Source organism: Thalia democratica, chromosome 4 (assembly GCF_965202585.1).
Source record: "Thalia democratica chromosome 4, ktThaDemo2.hap1.1, whole genome shotgun sequence".
NCBI classification, from domain to species: domain Eukaryota; kingdom Metazoa; phylum Chordata; class Thaliacea; order Salpida; family Salpidae; genus Thalia; species Thalia democratica.
The window spans coordinates 45,399,901-45,419,617 of record NC_139168.1 but is presented as its reverse complement, the minus strand read 5'-3'; the positions used below and the strand labels follow the sequence as shown (position 1 = coordinate 45,419,617).

General features: G+C 24.5%; 1 protein-coding gene across 1 annotated transcript; it reads left to right on the top strand.

Annotated features, from left to right (window-relative positions):
- Positions 1 to 18,280, top strand: LOC145834117 (uncharacterized). The gene is made up of 16 exons (XM_082941470.1): positions 1 to 138; positions 1,587 to 1,686; positions 2,285 to 3,448; positions 5,632 to 5,836; positions 6,266 to 6,398; positions 6,775 to 6,810; positions 7,747 to 7,851; positions 10,626 to 10,851; positions 11,060 to 11,171; positions 11,274 to 11,394; positions 13,535 to 13,612; positions 13,715 to 13,767; positions 15,455 to 15,534; positions 15,778 to 15,883; positions 16,856 to 16,920; positions 17,539 to 18,280. The coding sequence occupies exons 1-16, from the start codon at positions 40 to 42 to the stop codon at positions 18,087 to 18,089; spliced, it is 3,234 nt and encodes a 1,077-aa protein (XP_082797596.1). The 5' UTR covers positions 1 to 39; the 3' UTR covers positions 18,090 to 18,280.
- Positions 18,281 to 19,717: the final 1,437 nt, after the last annotated feature.

Below are 19,717 nucleotides of genomic sequence, written 5' to 3'. Positions count from 1 at the left end.
AGCTTGTAAAGTTTGTTACTTGAAATTAATAATCTCTCTATGGAAAAAAATAAATCTGAATCAAACACAATGAGTCCTGCTATTTCTACTGCTGAAACAGTTCAAATGGATTCTAGTACAAAATCGTCAGACTTACTGGTATTTTACTATATTTTTTGCTATCAATTAATGTTTTGTATTTATCACAACATGTGAAAGTTTTGTACAAGTTAAGTTTAATTTGTCATACTGTCAACTATTTAGTAGCACTAAGTTCTGAAAATATTAAAGTTTTTAAGTTTAACTTTCATTGAAAAAAATAAACATTTAATAAGTTAAAACAAAAAAAAAGAATTAATCTTTACTTTCTGTAGTTTTGTTAATACTGTTTTGTCACTCACTCAAAGCATAAGCCACTCATACTAGTTGAAATTAGAGATTATCTCAGGTTGATTAGACCAGTTTGTAAAACTAAGCTACATTTTTCTTTGAAGCTTATTTTAGTTTTAATAAATATTTAAAAGTTTTATAAAAAATATCTCAATAAAAAAGTTTTTTGGAACAGGATGGTACACACTCAAACTACTAAAGATAACTCAGGGTTGTTTGAAACTTTTGAAAACTCAGGGTTGTTTTTTTTCTAAGCTTAAGTTAGTTTGGATGTTTTTCCTAAATTTTATGCTTTTTTTATGACTTTGAGTTTTTTTTTAGAAGTTATGTATTTATTAAGTCGTTATGATATTACTTGGGTATTAAAAAAAAGTCATATAAGCTCATACCAGCTCAGGCTTGTTTTTTGCCTCAAAAAGTGGAGTATAATAATTATTATTTTCAAACTTAAATAATGATCATAAATTATTTGACTTGCTCTATGGAGTTTTAAAATGGTTGTATGGTATTAGTAAGTATATAAATTTTGATTAGCTTGTTAGTAATACAAACTTTGTATAGGAAATAACACTATTTAAATTATTCAAAAATGTATTTTTGAATGAGATTTTTGAGAAAATTTACAAAAAATTACACAAATTTAAGAAGTGTCTATATAAAACTTTCTTTAAATTGCCTTAAGTTTTGAGTTATGTGTTTTTGTGATAATTGTCACTTTCACAAAATAACTTTCAGCTAAAAACTCTTAATAATTTAACTGAAGTTTTGCACAGTGTGTTTTAGTGATATTTGCCAAATAAAAATAAGTTTTCTAGCAGAAAACTCAGATGTTTAATTTTTTGTAAACACTCTAGTGGTTATATATGTTTATAATTATGTTTTTAAAAATGATTACAGTTGTAAAATAATAAAAAAATTAAACATTTAATCCTTTAAAAAATGTACTCATTAAATTTTTCTTTATTTGATACTTATAAAGTTTTTATGTTTTATCAAAGTATGTTTATAGCTCTTTGTAAACATAGAGTTCATAAACATTTATTTGCAGTCATGCTCTTAATGATTTTTAAATTAAATATATCAACATAGAAGTAGTTTTTGCCAGAAACACATTGTTTTAGGTTTGTTTAAAAACTCAAGCTGACTCAGTTTATAGTTAAGTTATATTATAATACGTGTAACCAGGTTATATGTATTTGTATTAATAATTTTTCCAGGTTATGGAAACAGATACTGCTTGTAATGAAAAGAAGCTAGAAGTTTCTAACAGTAAAAACAAAATTCCAGATTTATCCATAGATCATACTTTTTCAAAAAGTAAATACTTAATTGACTTATATTTTTTTTATAACCATATTAAGTTGAAAATTAATTCTTAATAAATACTTTTTATTAATAACTAAGTTTACAGTACTACTTTTATTACGTATAGAAAAAGGTATAAAAATAAAAGTTAGCTCAAGACTTTAAATTTCCTGAAATATTTCTTAAATAGTTTAAAAAAAGAAAGAATTGTAGTTATTTAAAAAAAAAATAATTAATTTTTTTAATTGAAATACAGTTTTTATATTTAAAGTATTACTTTTGAATGAAATATATAGTATGTACTAGTAACTAACAGCAGAATTTTGAGTACAAATTTTGATATATAAAGGATAATTATATTTTTAGTAATACAGTCTTTTTTCACCTTTTTGTTAGCATTTTCAATAAAAAACCCTTTAAACTCACCAACTTTGATATTTTATATCTCAAAAGTTAATTTGATTTTTGCTAAATTAAAATTGGTTAAAAACATTTTCAATTCTTATTAAAATAGAATATATATTATTATCCAGCAATAATCACCTAGAGTTTATAATTATGATTTTTAAAGTATAAAGTTTGTGTAAAGTAATAAGTATAATATTTTTAGGTAAAAATGATGAAGCTGCAGCAAAAAATTTATATGAAATTTCTAATAAGCCAGTTTGTAATGTACTTACAAATGAAAATAGTGTTTGCAAAGCAAATAATCAAGAACATTTTGAAATTACTTTATGCAGCCCACAATCAAATGAACACTTATTGCTCTGTGCATCAATTAAAAGAGGAAGTTCTGGTAGTATTTGTGAAAAATCTAAAAACAAAAGTAATTATTTTAACAGCAGTCCGCCACCTACAGTTTCACCTAGTAATAAAGAGGTAGAAGATTCTGGGGTTTCATCAAACAGTGCTGATTCTCCACAAAATTCTGCTTCACAAAAGTCTCCAAGTTCATTTCTACAAGATAAAACAACTTGTGCATCCAAAATTGATAGTTTATACTTATCACAAACACATTTAACAAATTCAGAAAAATGTACTTTAGACAATGAAAAAGGTTCAAATACTATTTTAGCATTTGAAAATAAATCTTCTGAAGTAATTCACAATCCCTTGCCATCTACAAATAAAAAAGACTTTGTAAATAATAGTAATTTTCTTCATAGTAGCAATTTTACACTTAGGTCATGTGATTTCGAAGATATACCAAATGCAAATAATAATTCTAACTTAGCTGGTGTGCATGGGTTTTTTGCTGAGTTTGATACATTTGAAGAAGACCCTGTAGCACTTTCTAAGGAATCAGATAAAAATTCAAATGATGATCTTTTAAATATAAAAGGTTCAGATGATGATTATATCTACTCAGAGTCAAAAATGTTGATCAACGATATGTTAGATGAAATATGCTCCAAAGAAGATAATTGTAAAAAATTGATAACTAAAACAGCTGAAAAATCAACCTTACTAAACTCTGTACCCAACCTTTCTGATGATAAAAATATTTTAGAAAACAATTTTTTTCAAAATAGCTTTGACCATCTAAGAAGAAGTTTGAATAAAAATAGTTCAAAGGAACAGAGAAAAGAGAATACAAATAAAGAGTCTACACGTGTTAACAATGAGAGTAAGATAATATTAAGCCTAAATAATCAGTTAATTGATGTGAAAAGAAAAATTCAATCAAATTTACTTATGAGATCCAATTTGATACTGAAACAGATTGATCAGTCCAAAAATTCCACTCAAAAATTTAAAAGAGAAGAAAGCACAAGTTTGTTTTTAATATATAATAAATTTAAGTTATATATCTTTAATTTATTAGTAATAAGTTGTTTTGAAAATGTAATGTGTTTTTAAGTACATGATAAGTATTTGTTTTGTAACATATACTGAAATTTATGAACTAGTTTTTATGTGGTATAATTAATTTCTCATAAAATTATGCTTGATAATCAATTAATATAAGTAAACTTCTTTCTTTTAAATACAAATTTAAATATAGAGTTGAAATTTTTTTTAGTTACTAATGGTCTTATGTGTTTTTAATGGTGTTTTAAAGTTTATACTAGATATTATTGTAAATTTAGGAAGTCTAGGGGGCCACAAGCCGTAAAAGGGGGAGCCACAAGGCCATGATTTGAAATTTATGATAAAGAGCAAAAAAACAAAAAAGGTCTTAGGCGTTTTTAATGATAGTTTTTTTAAGTAATCTTGTTAGGGGGGGCCATAGCTTTTTAATTTCTATAAAGGGAGCCTTTTGAAAAAAAGTTTAGGAAATCCTGATGTAAATAGTGTGTTTTTAAGTCCATAGAGATCCAGTATTTTTTATAAAAATTAAAATGGGATCTTATTTAAAAGCTTGAAGTATTTACTATAAGATATTTATCACATAATATGATTAATTTTTTTTGAAAAGGGTTGCTTAATAGTTTTAAGATTAAATATATTTTAGTAAAATAGTCAATTAAGCTTAAACAAGGAGCAAATTAGTTATTTTATCACTTTTGTCAAAAAGTATTTTTAATTGTAAAATGAAAAATGTAACTTATAGCTTATGTAAAAAAAAAGAGGTTTTAATTCTTGTACCCTTGTGCTAAGAGCAGTTTGTAACTTAAGTGATATCATTTTTTTTCTGTTTATAAAATTTATCATCTCAAATTTATTGTTTTGTATATTCATGGATCACAAAACATTAAAATTTTTTTAATTTATAGATATTAGTTCAGCTTATTGATATTTTATAAGTTAAAAAAACCTCATGTTTTTAAATATTACGAAAGAGTTAAGGCAAAATGGGGGTACAGTAATTTTTTAAAGTTTTATTATTTACATAAATAACTAAGGTACCAGAAAGCTTGTAAAATGTTAATGGTTTGTTTAATTTGAAGTAACTTTTCAGATATACATGATCAAACTAGAAAATTTCTATAGGTTCTTTATGGGAATTGACTATTTCACTATAAGTTTATCTCCTACAATTTTTGAGCAATCGTTTTTAGACTTTACTAGTACATATAATCTTAAAAAATTACATATAACTTGTGTTGGAAACGAGTTTTTAGATTTATAAATTAAAATTAATTTTTTATTTTTATTTTAGTAAACGAAAAATCTATTTACAAAAAACTTTAATTATATATTTGAGTTATACAAGGTTGAAAAATTGGTCTTAATAATATTTCCAGTTATACTTTTGTATCTGAGTTTTTTTGCGAAATTGACTTTATCTGAATATTAGTATACAATTTTTATTGTTATAAATCATGCTTTAAGCTAAGAGTCAAAAACCTGTGGCCCTTAACATTTTTTAAGGTTTAAAACAACATGTGCAAAAAATTAGTTAATTCTCCAAATGTATCTTAATTTTTTTAGTAAACGATAGGAATTATTTAAAGATAAAAATTACCAATTTCAGATTGAGTTTAAAATTAACAGAGTATTATTTTTTTTAGTTTGAATTTTAAAAATACAGTGTCCCATGAAGTTTTTTTTTAAGATATGGCCCGCTAAAGACTTTTCCAGTAAATCTGCACCTAAAATTTCTTTAGTCTTTAAAATTAACCTTTGTTAATTGTAAAGTTAGACCTCATATGGCCATAACTTAACTTATATTTAATGAATTTTTTTTGAAAAGTATGAATCTAATTGAAAAAATGTAATTTTATTTTTATATTAATTTCTGTGTAATAAGTTATTTAAAAACTGTTGTATTTACTTATTAATAAACAAATTTTTAGCTTCTGTTCTTTCTAAATAAAGTATCCTACGTAATGAGATTTAGAAAATTTTAGTTGTTTTTCAATTTGTCCTTAACTTTCAAAATTATAATAAATATCAGTTAAATAGTAATTTAAAATTAAATATAAAAGCTTGTCTTTATATTTATTATTTAAATCTTTGACTCTCCAAATTATTTAAAGTTTTTTAATTGTATGAATGTGTAACTTTGAGCAGATGTTGAGGTTCATCAATTGAAAAAGGCAAGAAAGTGTGTAGACCCGTACATGACAGATCCCGAGTCTGAAGATGAAGGAGATAAACCCACATCTAGTAAAAATGACCGAATTTGTTTGTCAATAAAGAAAACAAAGTGTACATTGTCCAGTGAAAATGAGTACAAATCCATACCTCTCTCTTCTGATAAAGGAGCAAATCTAGAGTTTGTTTTTGTCATTTTTTTTTGAGGAATCAAGTAAAGCACTAAATAACAATACATAATAAAAGTTATTTTAAATCTCTGCCATAAGTTTTTTTTAATTAAGGCTATGGGGGTATTGAGTTTATTAGACTTTTTTATTTAGTTTACTTTTATGATAGTCAAAATACTAAATTTTAAAACTAAAAAGTATACAGCTTATAACCTACGGTATTATAAAAATATCTAAGTACAATTTTATATTTTATAAGAATTTCTATAGACCTGACCTAGAATTCAAACTATGCTTGTATTGAAATTTTATAAAACCGATATTATTCAAATAAGTTTTGGTAAGTAACTTAATGTTTATGTTAAGTTTTTAGTTTAAAGTAGTGTACAAGTATAAAAAATAATGATGTTTTATAATGTTCATTTATTTATATATAATAGGAGTATTCACGATATTGTATCAAAATATATGAAAGTTTATGCTGATTTGATCAAATATCGTCGTGCAGATAAAATATTGAAAAATCATTGTCAAAGACTAAGATCTGAAGAAAATAAGTTAAAACTTGCTAAGGTATGTGATTGAATAATTATACATACCTAAATAGAATTACTAAACAAACTTGTTGTAATAATTGACATTTAAAATTTGTATGGTCAATTTTCTACTGATCCTAGACCACTTTATACATAAATATACAATGTATTAATTTTGTTTTTGTTATGCAGTAGATTAGTTTTAATTGTTAATTAAAAATATATCATTTATTACTACTAAATCTTTATTTTTAGTAAAAAAATAAACAAAAATATTTATAAATACAAATTACATATTAACAAATATTTACGTCTTCCGTATTGCGGATTCTTAACATTAGTCAAGTTAGGAAAAGTTTATAATTTTTTTCTCTTTTTTATTGAACACATTTAAGAAATATCTTTTGTTTCAGATTCCAGTTCTTGGTTTTGGTGAAAAACTTTCTGAGGTCAGTTTGTTTTTGATATGATATGCTAATAATTATAATTAACTTAATTAAGCTTGTAAGTTTTAGTACAGCTTTCGTATATAAAAAACTATGTAAAAAGTAAAACTAAAGTTATAAAACTGCAAGCTTGCTAACTTATTGGTAAGCGCCAAAATTTTGAAGTGCCTTCTCCACTCTTTTCTCAGCTTGTTTCTCTACTTTCTCTTCATTAGAAAATTGAGCGTAAACTTTTGCTCATTTTTGCTAGATATTTATAAAAAGTGAGGCAAAAGCAAAGCTACATTGATGCCTCCCGCCTTATCGAGCAAACTTTAATAAAAACACCAGCGCTTTTAGAAATCGTTTGTTTTATCTTGCTTCCTTGTTTGAATTTTATTTAAATTTAAACGAAATATAAAATATATTTAAAAACAAATCTAAGCTGAAGAGCTTTGTTAATATATTTTTTAATTTAATATTTACTTTTTAATTAAAAAATGACTTACCCTTAATTATTACAGCTTATTTTTACATTGACTAAATTAATAGAACTAGTTGGTAAACTCATTTTTGTAAAACGCTTTTATTACTTAAAAAACATTTTGAATTTTGTGTGAGTGTAATAAAGTAATGTTGGGTATTTAACTAAACTTATTGTATATTTGAAAAAATTAAAAATATAAGCTTTTTTATAATTACCTTTCTTAATTTAATATAATAGTTTAATTTTAATTTATCTATCTACCATGCACAGCTTCTAGTAAGAATTGCAATAAAGGATGTTAAATTTAATATAATTCTATAAGTGAATCAAACAATAATGTAGCAGCATATTAGTTTTATATTATGTAACTTTTGTAAATAACATTAACTTTGTTTAACAAATGACTTTAATTTTAAAACCAAAATTTTGCATTTGTAAAGTAGAGTTAAGTTTGTAAAATATATTTTTTACAGGACGAAAAGTATTCAACTTGTGCAAGAAGTAGACCTGTAAAGCATCGCAACAAAAATAGATCAATTCATCTGATGAAGCCAATATCAAATTGTGCAGTTTCTCATGTTAGTTGATTTTTCATTAGTTGTATTTTTTTATAATGAATCAAACTATTTAAAATAAAAAAAGGTAGAAAACAAAAACATTTGGTCATAATATTTTTATTATTTATCATTTAAAATAAATTTGTTCCGAAAAAAGGTTTTTTAATGTTTAAAAGAACGATTCCTAAAAAATTGAGGTAATTTTTTTATTTAGTGTAGTAAAAGTAAAATCTAAGTTTTTATTTTAAACTCCGTGATATATGAATTTAAAATTTTTTCCTTATATGTTTGTTCAAGTTCTTTTTAAAAAAACTTATTGTATCTATAAAAATAACTAAAGGTTTTATATACTGTGAAAGTATCTTCAAAATTTTTACTTTGAGCTATCAATAAGGATCAATGTTAATTTTTGTAAAAAAAATACTGGTTCCTCTTATGACCTTAATTTTATAGTTTATTGGCAGTTGAACTAAGATTACTTATATAAGTGTTTAGCTATTGATGATAGTTTAAAATCATTTTTAACTGCACTATTATCTTGTCTGTAATATAGAGCTACACATTTAAAAATATGGATTTTAAATGTGATTTTTTGCGTCTAGATGCTGCTTTAACAGCGGCATTGAAATTTTTAACTTGCAAAGCTTTTTAAATATTCTCGGACTAACCGAGAAATGTGATTTTTGTCATTTCGTTTATTCTGTATCCTTACATGGTAAGTTTGATATTTTTGGTATTTCCTGGACCAAAAAAAATCACTATCATAAAATGTAAATATATGTTTGCTAGAAATTCCGGATAGCCATTACTATTTAGAATCTTCTTTACGTTATCAATTGTTTTATTAAAAAGCAAGTTTTACAATGCCCCTAGTTAATTTTGTTACTGAAATGAGTTTTCTAGTATGTTTTACATATATGAATCTTCAACTAAAATATTTTACTGCGAAATTATGATATTATATAAATTACCTTTATATAATGTGTAAAATTATAATATTTAAAAGTACCACGACTTGATGTTTTTAATAATTGAAGTTGTTAAAAAAAATTTTACAAAATTTTCTACTAAGTCTCTATTTTAGTTTCACAAAACAATTTAGGTTTACATAGTAATGCTTAAAATTAAGCTAATAGCTGTGTTTTAATTTTTAAAGTTTAGATTTTTACTATAAACATTTTTACTTCAAGTTTAAAGCAACTAAATTTCTTGCTTAAGTTAGTACGACTTTATAGTTAGTTAGCTTTTACTAATGCTGCTTATGAAGTGATTTTAAAATTACTTTTTAAACTTTATGTTTCAAGATGTTAAGATTAATTTCGACAAATTTTCTTAAATTTTGTTTTAAGTTATATTATACATTATACATATTACAGTGCTTATAAACTTAAAAAAATCGTTATTCTATAAAATTCATAACTTTTGTGAAGTATATGTGCACTTTATTTTTTAAACGTTTATTCGCTATTTTATTTAGAGGACTTTGTTTGTGGAACTTTTTATGTAGAACTTTTTATGTTCAAGTTATTTAAATTTTTGTGTCATTTTAATAATTTTAGCCAACAGTTTGTATATGTATTTTTATTTTTCACATAATATATACATAAACTATTTGACATATTGTTTTAATGTCGTTTAAAAGTTTACTAGGAAAAGGTTATACATCTTAAGTTTTAATGCCCGTATTTTATAGTAGTTGCATCTAGTTAAAAGTGTAAAGATTTAGAAGATTGAATTTTTAATTGTTGTTTAATGCTTTGAATTTGTAGCCATTGTATTGAAAAAATTATAAAAGTGTTTAATAGTTATTGTTCAAAATATTTAAATGTAGTAGAAAATCATCTAAATAGTTTTGTTTGCAAATCTGTAAACCATGCATAAAACTACACAGTTTTATTTAAATTTACTGCAGGGATGGGTTATGTACATCAATAATAATCTCTGACATGATTTTTAGCTGAAAATGACTTGTGCAAATCAAATAAAACTTAGCTTTTCTATATGAAACATTTAAAAGTGTACTCTAAATTTGGTTTCCAGTACACAGTAGTGCTTATTAAAATATCATTTCATTACAATTTGCCTCTATGATGTTTTGTATGATTTTTAGTACAATTTAAAAATTTATGCGGCCTCCTCACATAAATCTCGCCCGCTGAATAGAAAATTGAAATGGAATACCTTTACTGTGTAGAATTGGGACATAAGTCTTGGAATAATCAGGGTTGCCACTTTACCTGTAAACCTGGTAAAACCTTGAAAAACCTGGAATTCGACAATTTAGGCAAAAATAACCTGGAGAAACCTGGAATTTGAGAAATTTTGAAAAAAAACTGGAAAAACCTTGAAATTTGAACAAAAATCACTGGAAAAACCTGGAATTTTAACAATTTCCACATGTTCAGTAGTAAAATTTCGATTTGACTCAAATAATCTATCATATAAATAAAAAAACTTTGTCATCATCAAAATTTTTTTTATAAAAAATGATATTTAAAATAGTTTTATATAATCTTTTAAATGTTTTTATACTATTTAACACAGTTTCTTACCTTAGACCTAACTTTAAACTAAAAATAGACCCAAAAATGTGTACTTTTAACCTTTTTAAACCTGGAACAAATTTGAAAAACCTGGAGAATTTTTGATAAAACAAGTGGCAACCCTGAATAATTCAAAAATAGTTTATTGGTAAGAAATATAATGCATAAATGAAATTACAACTATGGTAACTAAAAATAAGTTAACTTAAAAAAAAAGTGTTATATATTTTGAATTGTTAATTTTATCCACAGTATCCTCATGTACATCATGACTACGACAAAAGGCTATTGTTTAACACCCATTCTTGTAAGCAGAAGTTTCAGCTAGATTCCTATTTTGATGCAATGCCAGAAAAGACTACTCCTTACCTCAATGCCCAAGCAACTCCCGTTATTAATGATCACAGTTATGTAGACTTGTATAGTTGGGTGCAGAAGTTTAGTGGACCTGTTTCAAGAAAAAACTTCAAAATGAGTGGTTAGTTTTTAATTTCGAATACTTGTAGTACTGTTTGGCTTATTATACATATTTGGACATACAAAAGAGTTGAAATTATAAATAAATCTTCATTACGTTGTTTTATTAACTTTTAATATTATTTTTGAATAAAAATGTAATGAAAGTTGTAAAAAGCAAATGCATTTATAATATTCTTAAAATTCTAAACTGAAGAACAAATAAACAGATATATCGTTAGATGAGTATGTAAACTCTTACATAATCACACACCCTCAGTGGGCATATGACACAGGAGTTATGAAGAAAAAAACAATTGAAAAACAATCTGACAAATCACAGTAAGTTGATTAAACAACGACCAATCAAAACTACATTAGTTTAATTCATTTGTAAAATTTTTAAAAATGTATTTATTTAATTTAAAACTATTTTTTATTCAGTTATCTCAGTGATAAAGAAAGACTGGACAATTTTCGAAGAACTTTGAAGAGAAATTATTCACAAAATGAATCATTGACAAATAGTCCAGCTGAAAAAAGAAATAAGAAATACAGCTATGAGGTTTTAAAGAGAGTTTAAAAAGTTAAAACTAAATTTTTAACTGAAAAGATAAATATTTTATTAGCAAACTTCAGCAAAAACATTTATTTAAGGGCATAGGGAGCGGGGTCCAACATTTTTTTTACAAAAAATTACATTGGTTGTTGTATAAAAGCTTAAAGTATAAACTACAAGCCAGTTTTTTTGATAGGTTATAAGATCTTAAATTAGTTTTTAAGATCTAGACGTTTTTGTAAAAAGTTTCCAATACAAACGTGTAGAACGCAATTTTTTCGTCGTCAATTTTCTTGGCAGTTTTATAAATTCTTTAAAAATCTGTCTTTTCCTTCATTTTTTAGCTAGAGACCTCAAATTTTCAGGAAACATTCCTTTAATAGTTTAAAATACTTTAAATGTTGCGATTTTAATAGTATTAATAAGTAGAATAAAAAGTTAATAATTTTTTGTTTTTTAAAGTTGGAAAAAATCGATTTAAATATTAATTATGGACTTACTGTGAAAATTTGAAGAACACTGGCTAAATGATAGATTTTTAGTGAAATGGTCTTTTTTCGCGCTTTTGGTTTGCGCTTTCTATAAGGAACCTATTGAGGTCGCCGACTTTGATCGCTTAAATCTCAAAAGTTACTTTGAATTTTGTGAAACGGTTACAAATGTCTGATAGCTAAGATTAAACTTTAAAAAATAAGATCAACTTCTAAAAGTCAATGTGGACCATCTCTTTACCCAAAACTTATGAAGAGTAACATAGAAAAATAGTTAAAACGTTGCACCATTTTATTTTAATGATGAGTGTGAACACATAGTATAAAGATATATGTGTAGTTGTATCCAGTAAAAAGTTTTTTTAAAGTTAAGTAGAAAAATAAAATCTTTATTGGAAAACTATTATAATTTGAGCTGAAAGTTCCTTGATTAATAATAAAAACTTTTTACAGTTTTCTGTTACATAAAACCAGTCTCACTTTATAATTTTACGTTTAGTCCATTTTGAGTTTTTAATTTCTGTATTTTTTTTATTTATTTAAAAGAGTTAAAATTGCACGTTTATGAACTTGTAGGTTTCTTGATTACATGACTTAATCAAATTCTTAAAAAAAAGAGTCAAATCTTTAAAAATAAATTAAGTTATAAAATAAACACAGTTAATAAGAATATGATGGTGAGAAAGTTCATAATTACAAAAATAGCCTAATTTGATTTATTATATTAAGTTTTAAAACTTGTATTAGCCAAATCTGAAAAATAAAATTTTTCATCTAGTTTTAATTAATAAGGTTATGATGTTTAAAAGTATTTCGAAAAAAAATTATTAACAGAGAAAATTAACAGTAACTAATGTTTTTTAATTTAAATTTTTGTGCACTTGTATATTTACAGCTAAATGTTTCTTATGGTTTTATTTAATAATTTTACATGATAGATATAAGTTGATAGACAATAAGGCCTCGGAAAGTAAATACTTTTTTTTAGCTAACAATTGTTCTTAAATGAACACTTGAATTATGAACTACAATTGATATAACCTATGATATGATCATTTTTTTAAAAGCTTACAATGCAAACGTATTGTCCACAATTTTTCATTATTAGTTATACCTAAAATCAAGATAAGTTTTTATATTTTTAATATAAATCTTAAATATTAAAACTCAAATAAATAGTCATCAAATGATTAATTAATTATTGCTAAAAAGTTAAGTGTTTTATATGTGTAAAATACAATAAATAGTTTATGAACAAGTATTAAAACCTTTTAACGTTACAGAGGTTGAAGTACCTGCCTATAGTTTTTGGTTTATTTATCATTTATAAATTATTTTATTTATTAAAAATCTATCGTATATTGTTGATAAATAAATTAGATGACTGCAAGGGTGTAAAAAGTTTAACATTAAAGAAAATAAACTTGAAATTAATATTCAAAATAAAAATTAAAAATTTATTTAGGTTGAGCAACAGTTGATAATTACCTATATTGTAATTAATTCCTAAACTACATAGTTCTATCATTTGATAAAGTTATTTAAGAAGTGTTTTTTGTACTTTTATTCAAAAATAGTTATGCAAAAATAAAGATCGTTTTAAAATTATAGATAAATTTATTTTATTGATACACCAAACATTTTTTTTAATTTAGTCAATGGATAGTCGAAAGTCCAGTCGCTTTTCATTTGAATCTGAGTCTAGTGAAGTTGGAAGAGATTCTCCTTCTTACGTAAGCTAATATATATACATTAAATTAGTTCTTTTAAAAGTTTTATTGTTTTTCACTTATACTTACTAGTGTTTCTTAATAAACTTATGTATTTAAACACAGATGTCTGGACCTCCTTTAAAAAAATCAAGAGCAAAGAAAATTGTTTTTCCCGAGTAAGCTTTTATTTATAATTTTCATTGTTGATGAAGATTTTAACTATCCCTAGTTGTTAATTTCTTATTAAAATGTATATATATATATATTCAATTTATAATTAATTGATTATACTATGTTTGAATTTAATTATACTATGAAAACCTTAAAATATGAATAATCTTTTTTCGGTAGTCAAAGCAGTTAAATAATCTAGCTTAACTTTATATTAAAATATAGAATTATTTTTTACTATGAAGTAAAATATGTAGTTCATATCTTATTATTATTTGTGTATACAACAGGGTTGCCACAAGGTCAGGAAGTTAGGAAAAGTCAGGAAAAAATGGGTGTTTTTGAAAAAATGTCAGGAAAAGTCAGTAAATTTGACAAAAAATAGTCAGATTTTGTCAGTTTAAATTTACAAATTTTATTTTTTTCCAAAGCATTCAAATGGTAAAAAGTTAATTAAAAATCCGTAAAGTCTGAAATAAATTGCAAACATTTCCTATAAAATTATATAATTATTTAATTTTCTATGCCTTCATCTGGTATAAATTAATAAAATATCCTTTATAAAACTGCAAATTTTTCTATTAACATATTTAACAAGTACCCTACTTGAAAAAGCAGTTTTTGTAAGCTTTTTAATATTGATGATCTGTAGCAAGGACACTTCCATAGTGAAACTGATATATACACAAAAGTTTATCTAGCATAATTTTAGGACCAAAGTGTTTTTTGTTTAAGTAAATGATTGAGTTCTTTATAATTAAGCAGTTAGTTAAGTATTTTATGTAACAAGTTGATGTGTATGCTTAACCTCTATAATTTTTTCAAAGTTGTTTAAATTCGTAAAATAAGTTGTAAGAGAGGTATATGCCATGATTAAGAGTACTTATTTGTATTTTTTGTAGAATGACTCATGATGTAGAAAAATCATAATAATTATAGTAAAAAGTTAGGAAAAAGTCAGGAAATTTTTCTCAGCTTGATCTGTGGAAACCCTGATACAATAATAACTTACTTGATTTAAACTTTTTTAAGTATTAACATAAAAAACTCTAGTATGTATAATTTTGAAGTATATATAAACTACTTTATATTGAAGATAAAGTTATAATTGATGTTTAATTTTAATGATATTATTAGATTTTCATAATGTTTGCTCATGTACAATATGAATAAATACTAAATTTTCTGTATAAACTAAGTAAGATAACATACGATCTATTTTTAACTCTATAGGAATAGCATTTTTTTATTTCATAATCAAATCAATTATTATAAATTTATAATCAATATTTCGTTATCAAATTAAGTAAAAATTATTATTTATACTTTTTATGATAATAGTTTTAAAGGATAAAAGTATTGCTAGACTTCTTAGTTATACTAGTGCTTAAAAAATATACTGATAATTTTCAAAAATAATTAAGTTATAAGGTTATATGTTATCTAGAAACGTTAAAAGTTAATGATATCATATTTTAGTATATACATGTTTTATTTATATTGGTTGTTTAAGTGCTCCTAACTTTTGTTTCAATTTCAGAATAAGTTTAAAGTTTTTTATGTTGTTAATTTATCCTTCTATAATACTTTCTGTAATATAGTTTTAAGATGTTCTGTGTTTGCAAACAGTTCCAGAATCATACAATTTTATACATACAATGTAAACTGTTAATGATTCCATTAACTATACAGGGTGAAAACGACTCTTAACGCTAATAAAATGTTACAAGAGATGTTAACAAATAAGAATTCTCACTATTACACTAGTCAAGGTTATTTAATTACTTAATTGTTTGAAATACACAAGGCTTTCAAGCTATAGAAAATCTTCAAATATGGTCAGTAAGAAAAAAAAAACTGTGTACATGTTGTAAACCGTATATTTATTATAAATAGAATAACTAAATTTGTGGTTGATTTGCCTTAAAAACATAAAGTTAATAAAAACTTAATTCTATTAAAAAAACTTGGTTTAAAAAATTTATATTTATTTTTGAATCAATTTATTTAAACAGATCTGACAAAGGAAATTGAAAGCCAGCAAACAAAAGTATTAAGTAAATCTTATACTTTGTTTGAGCATGGAGAAAGAGATTTTTTCTGGAACAACCCTCTTGATAAGTATGCTTTTACTATTTTTTAGAGCAATTTTGACCATTTGATTCTAATTTAATTTCTCTAACAATCTTAATTTAGTTTTATTTATAATTATGAGCCAACAAATTAACTTGTTAAGTAAACTAATGAATAAACTTTTATCTTTAAAGAAAAACAAATACTAATACAATATTTTAAAGTTCAAAAATACTTTAACTTTTGTGTTTTAATATTTAATTGCTGTACATTTTGTAAAATAAAGAAAAATACAAATCTAATATTATTTAAAATCATTAAACAACAGTTGTTGTTGCCAACATATAAGACTGGTGATGATACTAGTGAGTAGCATGTCTGACAAAAAAAATCTTATTAAAATATAGTAATGTTATTAATAACTTTTTTTTTTAATTTTCGTAAGTTGTTGAGTTTATATATTTCCATAATTTAACATTATTAACATTGAAATATAAATTTTATATATACAACTAACTTGAAAAATATTCTTCAAAAATGTTTTTAGAAAAAGCATTTAGTTAGTTCGTATTTGTTATAAAAACTATCAAAAACTTTATATTTTGATAATGTATTTAGGCTTATTATGTTTTCTTTGACTTTAAACAATGTTGTGAAAAGGATTTTAAAGAACTTATTAAAAAAATATATGTTGTAATGGAATAAAATGCATTGAAAATAGCAATGCACAATCTTTAAAGTGTTTCTAAAACATAATTTTATTTCAAGTTAAGTTTTCTACACAAAGAGGGTTTAATAGCTTGTACTTCAAAAAACCAAGAAAAAGTTTTCTTACCGCCTTGATAACACTCAGACAATTTTTAGAAAAAATATAAAATTTATTATTGTACAGCTTAGTCTATAGCTCTAAAATATTTAGTTGATTTGTATCGATGTTTTTGATTTTATTATTTTCTAGATATATGTCTAAAGTGTATTAAAAAGTGTCAGCTAATTAAATTATTATTTTGAAATTAATAGAAACCATCAAAATAAGTCCAAAAAAGAGTACAGATCAATATTCAACGCATCAAAAGGTGCATTAGGTTTGTATGTTTTTTATTTTTAATTAACATGGTCATGGTTTTAGTTTTAGTAGGGTTGCCAAAAAACCTAGAAATACCTGGAATTGGTCAATTTAAGCAAAAAAAAAAACAGGAAAATCTTAAAAATTTAAAGAAATTTACATGTAATATATTAAAATTAAACTAGATGGAAAAAATCTATCAGTTACAAAAAAGATGTTATATTATTTATTTTTAAACCACATTTAAAGTAGCAATACAGTATGTTTTCAATATTTTTTTACCATTTCAGGCAGATTTTGACCTAAAATTTTCTTTTATACTAAATAGACTAACAAACTTGTAAATTTTAAAATCCTTGAAAAACTTTTTAAGAACCTTTGGCAACCCTGGTTTAGTCAATTATTTGTGGTGTTTTAAAAAATGAAACTTTTAATCTTATATAAACGTATGATGCATTTCACCATTTACTAGAAACTACAACTTTCAAGAGTTTTTAAAAATTAAATAAATAATTATTTTTTCATGCATTGTTCGAATATTTTTAAAGTGTAATTAAATGAATTTATAAACTATAAGTTGTTAACGATCTTGAATTTCATTTATATACATCAAGTATTTACACACGTGTATACACAGATTTCGAGCCTGATCTCTTGGAAGTTCCAGCAGAGTTTATCGATGAAGGTGGTTTTCACGAGCCTAGGGAATTTCCTCTGACCAACCCCGAAGAGCTGAACGTCGTTCACCCGTCGGCGAGGCGAACCAACTACAAGCTGCTCCACTTGCCCCACGCCCTGCGCAATCTAGAAAGGATAAACACCAATACGGCTCCTAAGAAAGTGCAAGTCGATGTGAAGGAGCTGGCAGAGAAGGTGGGATTGATAGATTCGAGTTGGAGAAGTAACAAGCGAGAAAGACTGAAGCTGCCAAAGAGAAAGAAGCCTAAACACAAACCCACTTTCTCCAATATGCTAGCTGAAAAGAAAAAGAGGGAGAGGAAGCAGGAAGATTTCTTTGAAAGCGACGTCACATTGTCTGGAGATGAGCATCAAAATGAATCAAACAAGTTTGTGGATTGCAAGAAACAGCGAGTCAGTCACAATATTAACAACAGTAATAATCGTCCATTAACGCCTTCGCTTAAAAAGGCTTCAAAACCTCGGCAAAAAAAATATCGTCGCGTCTAAAACTGATTATATTCTTTTTATTATGTGAATTTTTTATAATAATTTTTTTTTAAACGCTACGATATTTTACCATATTAGTAGCTTATGTTTTTATTAGTCATAAAATCTGTTTAAATAAAAACTTTGAGCGATTTTTGTAGACATAGACATAAATTATATTTAGAAAATTTAAATTATACTGATGCACACTAAGCAACCAGTTAATGATTAGTTAAGTTGTTACAAATAATTATGTTTTTGTCGTTATATTTCGTTATTCTTCATTGTCATTTATTGTTGTTGTAATAAAAAATATAAGTGTTAATTAAAATGTTTAAAAATTTAAGTGTGCAACAAAATCTTTACAACCTTTATACACTCTAAAACCAGATCAACAAACACTCAACTATAATATAACAAGGTTAAATGTGTTAAACGACAAGTAAAACCAATTAATTGTTATTTTAGAAACTTTGGGTCCTTCCAATATTATAATTCAACAATGGTATATCTATTGTAAGTACAAAATACATGAGTTATGTTAAAAGGTGAAAAGTTATAAATACTACTGGCTAAAACATTTTTGTTTATTATACTTTTACAACAATCTAACTGAATTATATATTAGTTTCGATCTCTTAGTTTGCTTAGGAAGTCTTATATAGCATTTGAATTTTGTTTTTGTTGTCTAAACATCAATATGTTAAAAGATAAATTTTGCAGGGTTGCCAAATGTTTTTAGCATTTTTTTTCCAGGTTTTCAAAATTTCTTCCAGGTTTAAAATTACATGTTATAGGGACTATTTTTAGTTACGTTTAAGGTAAACAACTGTGTTTAATAGTATAATGAAATTAAAAAGATATCTTAAAACTTCTTTAAATGTGTTTTTTGATAAAAATTTTTAGATGATAACAACATTTTTATATTCAAAATAGATTTTTTTGTCCAGATCGGAATTGTAATGCTTAACATGTAGAAGTTGATTAAAACTCCAGGTTTTTTTCAAGATTTCTTAAATTCCAGTTTCTTTTAGCCTAAATTATCAGGTTCTTGACAGAAAATTTAAAGTAAACTGGTATATTGATGTTTTAACCGGTAGATTGTTTTTGCTAAGAGTTTTCAGCTACCCATTTTAATAAATCATTCATGGAAACTTTTATTTATACTTTTTCAATGCTGTAAGTACAAATTTTACATAAAAACACATGCTAATACTTTAGCAATAGTATTATTATAGTTGGAATAAAAAAAAATGTTTTAGAATTCAGCAAAATTAAAAGTTGAGTTGTAATTTTTTCTTACTAACAATTTTTAGACTTATGCTCTTTAAAAAGCTTCAAAGAAACAATAGTGTAACCACTAGTGATCTGCTGGATTAAACGTTTTTTGCTTATATGCTGTAAAATTAATTGGAAAGTGTAATAGTCATAGCTTACATTACTAAGAGAAACAAAACTTCTATGTTTTCTAAAACAACAACGCTAGGTTTGTAACAAAATATCCCTTGAAATGGCACAAATAAACCATCAAGCATAAAAAATCCACAGGAATTTATTCTTTACAAATTGTGTCTGTTGTAGGTTTACAAATATTATATGAGCTTATCGTTGCTACAACAGTACCAAAATTGAAAAATAATTATCCAAAG